At 39.8% G+C, this 12011-nt stretch overlaps 1 protein-coding gene across 2 annotated transcripts in view; it reads left to right on the top strand.

Moving 5' to 3' along the window:
- The window catches only part of MOCOS (molybdenum cofactor sulfurase), a 216573-nt gene that overhangs the window by 183524 nt on the left and 21038 nt on the right, over positions 1-12011 (top strand). For both annotated transcript variants that reach the window (XM_082290039.1, XM_082290040.1), the window contains 2 exons: positions 4061-4223; positions 10775-10856. In XM_082290039.1, the coding sequence (XP_082146165.1) occupies positions 4061-4223; positions 10775-10856 (245 nt within the window). The remainder of the gene's footprint in view (positions 1-4060; positions 4224-10774; positions 10857-12011) is intronic.

Genomic DNA, 12011 nt, shown 5'->3' with positions numbered 1-12011 from the left:
ATTTGATCTCCATGTTTATCAGTTATAGGGTAACTCTCAGCTAGCCAATGTGAGAAGGTAAAAGTGCTTCAAATACTGAGCTATAGAAAATTCATTCACCTCGTGATACTTTGATACTCGAGATCGGAAGCCCATAGATCTGTAGGTTCAAGTGCAGGCCTCCAGCTGGTATGGGAGGTCAGATCTTTAGCATGTGTAGTAACTAGGCTTTATTGTAACTACATGATCACTTGAGTTTTCCTAAAATAATATGCGCAGTGGAAAATTCCACCTAACCATGTGTGCAGGACCCAGCCCATCTGCCAGTGAAATCTGCCCACTGATTTGCTGGTTGCAGGATAGATGATTAGTGGCAGGAGGACAAACTTGAGGAGGATGTGAGTGCAAACTCACAGCTGTTTGATCTCCTCTTTAGAGTCACATAATCTCCTCCTCTCCTAAACTCTGATTTCTCTGTTCTATTCTAAGTGGTTTAATATGAGAGGTTCTTGACCTCCAGAGAAAATGAGAGTGCAGGGTGCTTTGGCAGCTGGGAGGATGAAACTTGGCATGAAGATTGTCAGCTCACTGCAGGTCGGGTGGTTTCTGCAGCATTTTATAGATTGTTCCTGGCCACAGGACAATCCCTATCCACAGTTGTCCCATGGATTTTGTACACATGGTGCAGGAAGCAGAGGGCAGAATATTCTAACTCAACTTCTCAAATGTGTTTTCTCTTCCCTACAATTATTTTATTTAATGGAGAAAAGCAGAGGAGTAACCTCTATCCCAGACCACTTTCTTTTTTCCAACATAAAAATGTGTTTTAAACATGCATTTTTAAACAGGAACATCTCTCATGTCAATGACTTTTGCATAATTATATAATGCAGTGTGCCTAGTGAAAGAGTTTAGGAATTTAAACTAATAACTAATTAATAACTTTATTATTCTTGCAGTAGATTTCAGAGTATAAAAAATTGCATCTCAACAGAGAAGACAAACTAGCTTTTAATTTAAAATACAATGCAAATTCCTAGTGATCAGTGGATAAAGTGTATATAAGACCACTAATATTTTTAAACTTAGATAATTTAAAGCCTTTTTAGTGATTCCTTTAATGTGTTCAAAAACTGTGGTAGCCTTCATGGTGACATTACTCCTGTTACTATGGGAGAAATGCAGCCCAAAATGTTTTACAGAAAATTCTGAAATAAAACAAAACAACCAAACAACCCCACCTGTTTTTGCGGTGGATATTTTTATTTTGTGATAAGAAAAGGTGGACTAAAGCAGATAGGACAATCCCAAGTATTGGCTGTATTATGCAATGATCCTTGTGACAGGTAGAGAAGACCTTATATTGAATGATGCTGGAATGCATCATCCCCTGCCATGCTTGGAATGAACGTGTATGCTGGTATCCATCAGTAAAACCATGCTCTCCCTGCTCTTCTTCTGTCCTCCCACTTTTAATTTGTCTCAGGAGCCAGAGATGGCCAGGCAACTTCAGGGAATCACATTACGAGCTATGTAATGCAGTATTGCTCACTGCCACGTATGTAACCTGCTCTATTTTACTTCATTTAACAACCCCTTCAGCCTCTTTGAAATAAGGGCAGGATATGCTGTGCACAGGCCACAGGCCTACATGCTGAGAAAAGAAATGAGTGTGTTCTTCTATGCTCATCTCCAGTGTCAGTATTAGCAACGAGTCAGCTCTGGCTGTTCAGAGCCGTCTGTGACTCTCCATCCAAGGCAGGGCACACAGTTATTTTGTTGTTGCAACTTTCTTTAGCAGAGTCCTAGCAACATGTGCAATACAGTGAACTGAAAAGTGGAGAGGGAGTTGGGCACTTGACAGTGCACAGAGGACATCCATGAGGGGACAGGGACTCACTGCAGGGTATGTGTGTGACTCTCACTACAATGGCAAATACCCAGCGGAAGGGCGAAAAATGGGCTGGGGACCTGTAGTCACGTGCTGCATCACATTTGTGATGTGAGTGAAGCATGGAGTTAGTCACCATTATTTTGGACCTGTCAGAGGTATTTTGAGTGGAAGGTGTTGATTATATCCAAATATCTGCTACCTAGTTAGCTGTGCTTACCCTTTAGTGCCTGTCAGCATGTAAGAACTACCTGAAGCTCTGACTAAAGAGAGGTTTTGTTTTGCTCATTAAACCTCTTGCCTTCCATGAAGGGGTAAGAAAACACTTAAGCTATTTCCTGAATAAGATTGCTATCCTGAAGTGGAACCAAAACAACGGAATGTTACAATAGGGAACTAAGAACCTTTGTGCTCTTTTTCTATTTTTCTGCTTTTTTAGTTTATTCTGCTCTCTATATCTTGCAAATCCTGTAAAGATCTGTTGGATTCATGGGAGGATGTATTACCAATTAATGGTCTTCTTTTTTGGAAGGGAGATTTGTTAGCAGGAAATTCTTGCAGCTCTGAGATGATCACCAGCTGTTCAAATGCATTTTGTAGTCTAATTATACAGGATAACCAAAAATTCTGGTCTCTCCAAAGAATAATTTCCACTAAGAACAAAAGTGTGTTCTTCAGCTGATATTGCAGTCTTAGGGTTATGCTTCCTCTCCTAAAAAAGACAGGGCAAAGGTTCACGTAACTGAGGTGCTGACAGTTTGAGGTACTTGAATAATGTGATTACAGATGACCCTGTCAGACTCAAAATTTCTATTTATCACTGAATTTTTCATCCACACGTGCATAAAAAAATTGCCAAATAATATTATAAATGAAGTAGGTTGATAAAACACATTTCTTTTCTTTTCTTTTTTTTTTTTTCATTTTCTGTATTCAATATAATTGGTAGCACTGTGGCAAAATTATTTTGAGTTCAGCTTTGGTGCTTTAAATTTTCAGTTCTAGCATGCCTGCCCCCAGCTTTCTATAGTGAGACTGTCAGTGTCAAACTGCTGCTGCAGGCTTTTATAAACACAGGAAAAGTTTTTAAGAATGAGATATTTTGGGTTCTGTCAAGTTTTGGGTTGATCATATGATAAACAAAAATGTGATTTTTAATTAATCTAACCAGTACTTCCAGACATGCTTTTCTTCAGAGCATCAGGCTGTGCTTGACATATCTTTTACTCAAAAAAGTCTTTTGTCAGCTAATTCATGTGAGATGTACTCAGCTTTTCTATAAGAATTCAACCAAGTTCAGCTGTAAACTTTTCTCCGTATTCAACTGTGACTAGAAAGCATACGTGAGCTGAAGAATATGTTTAAATGGCCAGCTTTATATTACAAGAATGGTATTAATATTTTAACATTCTGGAGAAGAAAGCAGATATTAATGTCACCCAAAGGCATTACTAAAATTGCTCTCTTTTTGGATTTCAAGATTACCATCTGTGTAGCATCAGAAACAGATGTTCTTTTCACCAGAAAAATATATGTGAAAGCAAGGACAATATGCTTGTATGGGCTATTGAATGTAAAGAGTGTTACAGAAGTAGTGGAAGAACAGATAGCAAAGAAGACAATGTGTATTTTTGTTAGGGGATCTAAAGAAACTATTATTCTCCCAGCTAAACCAGAAGCTTCAGTGGTGGAGATTTTCTCAGATGGATTAATTGATAAAGTGGTCCCATTTTATGAAAAACAGAATTTTGAATTTCACAGTTTTTCTGCTCTCTGTTTCTTTGGTTTTGCCTTAGTTCATAAAACTCCCATAAAATTTCTGTACTTTGTTAAGTTAAATAAAAATTGCTGGGGAAACAGATCCTAAAAATGGACGAGTATAAAATTAAAGACAGTTTTCAGAGTGTTTCAGAGATTCTTTATTCTTATAGCTCTGTTAAACGGTATGATAATATGTAACAAATCAGAGTAATTTGATTTTGTTTTGTCAGCTTTGTGCAGTGATATCTTTATCTTTCATTTGCAGTCAAGGTTTCTCTCATAAAAAGCTGACATTGGCTTGCAAAAGCTTTCCTGATTTCAATGAGTGTCGTAAATGGATTCTTTCCCCTCTCTTTTCGTTTCAGCATGAATTTATTAATGCAGCTAACATTTTTTAAACCCTTGTACCCCCTCCTAATGCCTTCCCAGGTTACAGAATGGCCGGTAGGAAGCCAGGGTTTGCTGTATGACCGAAACTGGATGGTTGTAAACCAGAATGGAGTCTGCATGACTCAGAAGCAGGAGCCAAGGTTGTGTCTTGTGAATCCCTCAATTGATCTGAAGCAAAAAATTATGGTCATTCAGGCAGAAGGTTAGTAAACAATATCCTTTCCTTTCTATCCCTTCTTTATTGGTGTCAGACTTCTAGGCAGGGACACCGGCATGCACCCACCGAACTACTGAAAGCTGTGCATGCTTACTTGGGACTTACTTGGGACTTCAGGGACAAGTTCTGTGCTGGCTGTGGGCAATGAAAGCCCAATCTGTTATATGCAGCTCTGGGGGGGTTCCTGACTTGTTGCTGGGGTAGGCAGAGAGTAGATAATGACTCCCTATGTGCAATCATAAAGTGGATGCTCCAGGATGGAGAAAGAACAGACAGATGTGGAAATTTACTGACTAATGTCTCTCCATAGCATGAAGTGCCATAGCCTGAAGGCATTGTTATTGCTGCAAAGGTGTAGGAATAGAAGTCTAACATTAAACACCCTGGCCAAAAACCTTCCCATTTTGTATCTCTCTTCCTCCTTCCATCTGTGGGATTAAAGGGGTAGAGTCTTCAGGGGAAATTAGTATGAATTAAAATAAGGACCAGACATTATTTAACTCAGTTAAATACTTGCACTAGCAGGCAAATATTTCATGATGTTTGACCTTCCTGGGAATTATCAAAATCCTTTTTATTCTCTGATGAGGGGAAAAAAAAATATGTAAAGTGTTACAGAAAGCCCTTTGCTACTCAGGGGTGAAAATTATTTATTTTCGTAACAGTGCCATTGGCACTGAGCACTGGAACAGGTTTGTATTCCACCAAAGTCATTACTAATGCTGACTTTGCATGTGTCTGAATCATGTTCATCATTTCCCCAGGGTCCAACTTTTACTCAGCCTGTGTGTCTTAACCATTAATAATACATGTGCCCACATTTTCAGCAGCTAGAGCAAAACAAGGGAACCTATCTTTAAATTTTTCACCCTTTATTAGAAATCCATATGAGTGGATCTGTAACTACAATCTCCTTTCTGTGTGTACATTAGAGTTGTAGACCTGTCAAACTGTCTGAGCACTCTCAAGAGAGTTAAATCCAACTCATTGATTCGTTTGGTCTGAAATAGGTTTCTAAAACGTACATTTGGATACTTCCACCAATCATGTGCTACTTCCTGTGTTTCCAATCCCAAACACAATCTACTCTCTTCTTAGGGATTTCAGACTTGCTCACTGGCACACACACTGCTGTTTTCCCCTCTCTCCTCCATACTATTTCTTTGAAAATCTATCATTAATTCATTTAGATTTAATGTGGAGCACCTTGCACCTCAAATTTTTGTAGTACAGCTGCACAGACAGCCTTCTCCCACAACTTTTAAATTATCAAGTGCTTCAGAACTAATTATTTCTAGAAATTTATTTCCTTACAATCTCTCTGTCTTTCTGACCATTCTGAGTCTGTTCTTCGTTTTTTTTCCTTACTAGCATTTGTTCAGACAAGTGCATACCCCTTACTATGTTCACCTGTCAATAACACCTGTACTGACATACTTCAGGGAGTCAGGAAGAGGTTTTCTCAGACAAAAATGACAGTCAAGGTACCCACTTCACACTGAGATTTACTATCTCTTTCCATAGTTAGTGCCAGGGTGAAATTTGCCTTTAAATTCTACTTTTTGTGTCATTTTTGGAGTTTTCACTGTCATTTGCCTTCCTTTTGATGAAAGTGAGCACCTTTTCCACACAGAAGTGATTGTCCAAGTCTATTGATCATTTCTCTGCCCAAAAGTAATTGATCAGTGTGCTCTAACAGGAATGTCATTGCCATTTATTTACAGCCTGCTTTGGCACAGCCAGTGTGTAAGAATGAAGTAATTTTATTCTTTGTATAATGACTCTAGATACCAAAGTCCTAGCCTGTGATGTGGTCTAGGACCTCTTTTCTAGTAGTCCTACTGTTTTTTACTCTCATGGTGTCCTTGCAACCTGTGGCATTTTTTTTAAGTTCTTGACAGTGAGATAATGGCTCTCTTTTCCTTGGGGAGTCTATTCCAGAGCTTACTGCTCCTAAGATGGCACTGTGATGGGAGCACATACAAACCAGCAGGGTTTGTTTGTGCTGAGCAGATAAATCTGTAGGAAGTTGTTCCAATACTTATTTTTTTTCCTCTTACCCGCAGTCTAAATGCATTATTTGTTTATTTTTTTCTTTTATCCCTTCACAAACATGGGTCAGTGTTATATCTCCCACTTAAATCATTTCATGACAGACAAATTTAAGTTAATGTTGACTGTTTCCTTGAAAATCCCATGCTAATCCTTGCTGCTTTTGTCGCCACTCTCACCAGTCTGTCTGTAGCTGGTTGCAAATGTAGGCCCTGAAGCTGAATGCCTCATGTGAAGCTGGAGCAGTGATCCATGTGGTGGGTGTTCCGGTTTGGCCAAATTTAGAAATATATCCTCTGAGAGAAGGCACAACCACCCCTTCCCCCCCCCCCCCCCCCCCCCAAGTTCGGGAAAAAATAAATTTTCCTCAAAGGAAAGTGAAGGAGATAAAACTATTTATTTACCAAACACATAGGAAAAGGAAAATAGGGCTAAATAATAAAATGGTTCGCTGTGGAGGAAAAACCTGGGAAAGTGTTCGAGTCCTCCCTTTGGTCTCCTCGGAGCTGGGGCTTGGGCCAGGGCCAGGCCCTCTGTACCTGGTGGAAAGTCCTCTCGATGTGCTCTGAGGTTGAAAGCAGTCCAGTAGAAAAGGGAGAAAATCCGGAATTCCAGAGAAGGAAAAGCAAAGTCCAACTCTCAGTCTCTCTCCGGAGAGCAAGAAACTGAAAGAACTGGCCAAAAGCTGACTGGAAAGCAGCAAGCCGGGTGCTTCCTCGCTCCCCTGACGCAGCTGGGGGAAAAAAACCCTGCTATCTTTATGTGACCTTGAACAAGCAAAAACTGCTTTGAGAAAGTTTGCTCAGTTTTTTCCTTCCCCCTCTCAGGCTCAGTTTAGAGGCATAGAAAGGCACAAAAATTAATTTCTGGGCATAGGCAGCGATACGGGATACACATCATAAGGTCACCCCAAGACAGTGGGGAGCAGTGGAACTTGGTTGAGCCAGGCAGGCTGTTCTGCAGCTCAGAACCTTCACTGGCCTGTGTCGGTGGCTGACGTTATTTCAGATCCGTAGCTCTTGGCCTGCTGACTGACAGCCTCCTCCAGGTCTCTTCCTGCTTTGCTCCTTCCCGAGTTATTTCTCACGTGGAATGCCACCCACCCAAACCGCCTTTCCTCAGCCACAGCAGCATGCATCTTTCCAAGATGAGTTTTGTTTCCTCCATCTCTCCTCCCCCTCTCCTCACGGTCCCTGTGCTGAGTTTCTCTGTCCTTTCCATTTCTGCAATCCCCTTGCTCTGGTGAACGTGCAAGCCCAGTGGCTCCCAGCTGACTGGTGACCAGTGCAGTCCAGCCGGCTGCCTCCCTGTGCTGCTCTGCAAGGAGCTGTAACCTCTGTGTTTTCTCTGCCAGTTCCGCTGCTACCTGTGCTTTTCTCACTGTGAGAGCAGGCTGTGGCGCACTTCTCCACCCAGAGCGCGCTTTGCTGCCTGGAGGCGCCTCTCTCCAAAAGAGAGAGCCTGAGGCTACTGCGCTGCTGGAATAGGTGCCTCTGGTAAGTGCCTAAAGCCGAGCGGGGCGAATACCACGTAGCTGAAGTACACAGCATTTTTTAAGAGCATTCTGCTATTACACTATTAGATATGGGTGAAGACTTTATCTGTGTCACTTTTAAAACATGATGAGTCTGTTCTCTCTTCCCCTCCAGGCACATGCTTTCCTCTCCCTCTAGAACTTTCCATTAGTGGAAGATTTGTTTATGGCAATTTTATTTCAATGTGGCTTAATATTCTCGGTCTTCTCTGTCCAAGAAAAATTTGTCAGCATGATTTGGTGTGACAGTAACTACTTTAACACCTTTTGCTGAATCCTGCTGGGACACCCTTTGCAGGGTTGTTCTTTAACCCCTGCATGTTGGGTGTCTCCATAGCCCATCTAACCCCCAGTGGTGGAAGGGCAGAACCTGCTGCCTGACTGACCCAGCTGTGCAATCCTGCCGCCACTGTGGGTAGCAAAGATGGCAGAGTGGGGCTCTACACAAGCCCAAAGCTGCCTGAAGGCTTAGGATCTTTCCCTGGCATGCCTGCAAAATTAGTTGGCTTGCGTGGCAGCTGGGGAACTCCAGGTATTTCCCAGATCCCTGACGAAGGGGTTAAGTGAGAGCAGAGGGAGAGGCAGGGCTTGTATCTACTCTCTCACTGGCTGTGCTTTTATTCAGCAGAGGGAGTGAGATTTTAATTTTGAGAAACTGTATTTATTAATTTTGTCAGAATTATTTTCTTAGGCTATGTGATTGTTAACAGGCATTTCCTATTTTATTTAATGTTAAGAGTGTAGCAAAGCCTTGCTATCACAGAACCCACTTTGAGAAAATCAGTGTGCCTAACTCTAAATCAGCCCCCATGGAGAAAAACAGCTTCTTGTGTCTTGACTGCTGTTTAGTGGTTTGGCTCCCAGTAACTTAAAGGTGGTCAGGAGCAAGTGCCTTTATTTCCAGAAATCCTATTACTTGAGTGAGAATCAAGGGAAATATCCTTGTCCTCTTCCATCAAATATGTGGGAGTGCAGATTGCACTTGTTCCTGACCTACACAAATCTGTAGCCAAACAGAATTTGGCTGAGAATACACTTCTGGAAAAGACTAATTTCTCTCTTTCCATTTTCGCTAACAATCAGCATTAGTCTGGCAAGTTGGGCATTAGTTTGCCACTGCACAGTGGGAGAAATTCTGAGTGTTGAGGAGGCACTTTAAAATATTGGAGTAGAAAGATGCTAGCAAAACTGAGCAGCTAATTGCACTTTATGGAGTTTATTGTGCCTTCAAATAGTCATGTGTTACTGCCAATAAAAATAATGGGAATTAAGTGCATACACTGATGAAAGAATATACATGAATAGTTTATATTTCAGTCTATTGAAATAACAGATCTCTAATTTTCCTCATTGACTGAAAATAGGAGCTATAACGATAAGAATTTTTTTATATTAATACTGTGAGCACATCTGTGAATTTTATTATCAAGCAAATGACCATGGAGAATGACAGCTTTTACATTTTAGTAACAGCAATATTCTACTTTATTTTTTTGCCTTAAAGATAGAATAAAATTGTAATTAACAACGTTTAACTGACCTAAACATCACTGTAAAATGTGTACTGTTCAATAAAAATGTGGTACACTTGCTGATGTATAAAAGCAGGCTTTTTAAAGCCCTGAAATTCTATTTAAAAAAATTCTGTGAGTGTGCTTTTCTTAGAAAGTATTTGAAAGATATAACAGTTAAGAGTGCGTGCAGGATGAAATATTTCAAACTCTTCTTTTCCAGAAGGAATGATGCTAATGTTTAATTGTTTCAAAGTCCAACAGCATTAGTCTAGTCAATAAGATGATAACATTGGCTTCTTTTTCAGGTTGTTACAGGGTAGTTCAAAGCATTTATTACATGTATTATTTTCCTAAGTGAACCTAACTTTTCCCTCTCTGTCTTCACTTATGAAGTATACTAACATAATTAACCAAAGAAGAAGTAGACCACTTTCTATTTTGTAAAACGTGCATGAAACAGAGTTGATAGTCATAGTATAATGAATCTGAGCTACATTTCATTACTCTTAAGAAGAAAATAAACCAACTTGATTTCACCATATCACAGAGCTGGTAGAGCTTGATTCTTATTTGTTTTACATTATATAATATCAAAATGTGTGGTTATAATCCTGGGAAATGGGGGGTCAGAGTCTTGGTTAGTATATATTGCAGTATAAGGGAAAAGCTGGATTCATTGCAGCCACGCAGTAAAACACTTTGTTCTGCAGTTAAGATTATTGTTTTCAACTAACAGAAAGAAAAGTAGTACAGCTTTTCTTTTTGGTACTAGTAAACTGCAGTACCCTTTCCATCTCTTTGACTCATTCTGTTCAAGAGGAGAAAAATGTGGGAGAAGTTGTTAACATAGATCATTACCAGGTTTAAACTTGGAGATGAATAGATGGAAATAATTCTCTCGTTCGCAGTTTTTCATACATTTTGTCTTCAAATTATTGTAGTTTTATCCCACAGTATATTTCTTTTTTTTGAACAGACTGTGCTTCTTTTTTTCTTCCCCCTCCTCCATCTTTCACCTTTCAGATCACTCAATCCCTCTATTCCAAAAAACCCCAACATGACAGTGTTTAACATCATCTCCTGACTTGATGGAGGGACCATCCTTTCAACAGAAACCGTGGCTGAGGCAATAATTCTGTGCCAGTTTCATTGCCTGAGATAAACAGAGAATGAAGTTACTCAAAGCTGAAACTGTGTATTTCTTAATATGATTTGAATACCAAGGTCATCTGCAGCCTTTGTGCTTTGTTTTATCCTTTGGAGCCACCTGCAGGCAGAGAATATAATTCTAACAAAAAGAAAAAAGGATTTTTTTGATTTGCTGTTTGTCAGGCTGCTGTGATTGTGAACAGGAGCAAAAATAAGAACTTTTTTCATAACTTTACGATTCTTTGTAAATTTTTTATTTAAATATGGCTTGCTCTCTGCCCATCTAGGCATGGACCCAATATCTGTGTCACTAGAAGACAATACTGGAAAAGAGACTGTGATCTGTGAGAGTAAAGTCTGTTCACACAGGTAAGTGAGAGCAGAGAGGTACTGAAGCTGAAAATCGCTGTAGTGACACTCAGGATGTGAACAGATGTGCACAAAGACAGAAGTCCTTGAAAAAATGGTGGAAAGCAATGACTGACTTAGTGGACCAGGAGAGTGGTCCTATTTAAGTAAGTAAGTTGGCATGCCCCACATGTCTGATAGAAAACAGTAAAATTTTTTTTTAATTAAAAAGGAGAGGAAGGGTGGTACAATAAAATGACTTAGTACTCACTTGAATGAGTGAGATCTTTTTTTTTTTCACTTGCTCCAAGCATGAGAAAAGGAGGTGTGTCCCCAGTTGCTTCCAAATGCCAACTGGGGGTCTCAGCAGGACTTGAATTTAGTTCCCTCATTTAACAGTAATGATGCTGGCAACGTTGCCCATTTCATACTGCATGGATTTAAAATTGCTAGAACCTTCTAAAGTTATAAATAGCTTTCCATATTTACAATGCTTTTTAATTTTGTTTTGACCACCCATGTTGTTCAGTGTCCCCTTAATAATCTTGGGATGACTGCAGGTGTGTAAATTAAATAACATTAATTCTAATCAAGAGACATACCACTTCAGTGAATATAACATTATGAATAAATTTATTTCCTATCCCTAAACTTAAGTGCTTATCCACCATATTTTCTAAGAACTTCCCCCAGTCTCATTAAGTGGCAGTGTATCAAGTGCTTTCCTAAAGTACATTTGCATTATCCACTATGTTTCTTTTAAATGAGTCTCTTGGTAAGTCCAACTAAAAGAGCCACTTAAAGATTTATATCTTCCTTTAACCAAGGTATACTAATTCTTTGTAACCCTCTACATTTGCTTCTCTGAGTAACACATAAACAAACCAGCAGAAGACCTGGCAATTTCCCCATGGAGCCATGCAGAAAATTATCTTCTCCTTCTTTTCTACTAGCTATTCAGATGATAAAGAGGATCTTTTCCTCAGAAGTGTATTTTCCTCAGGTAGTGGAATTCACCCAAGAGTCATTTGTTTTAACCATCTGTCCCACTTCCCTTAGTGTTGACTCATCCCTGGCCTCCCCATGGTAAGCCCATCTATTACAGGCTGTAAAATAGTCTGGCTTATCTTTCTCTCTGTGTGCATAAAATTTGTTGCCATACTATTTATTGTAGCT

This window comes from Coloeus monedula (genome assembly GCF_965178545.1).
Source record: "Coloeus monedula genome assembly, chromosome: 1".
Taxonomy (NCBI): domain Eukaryota; kingdom Metazoa; phylum Chordata; class Aves; order Passeriformes; family Corvidae; genus Coloeus; species Coloeus monedula.
This window is presented reverse-complemented; position numbering and strand designations above follow the sequence as displayed.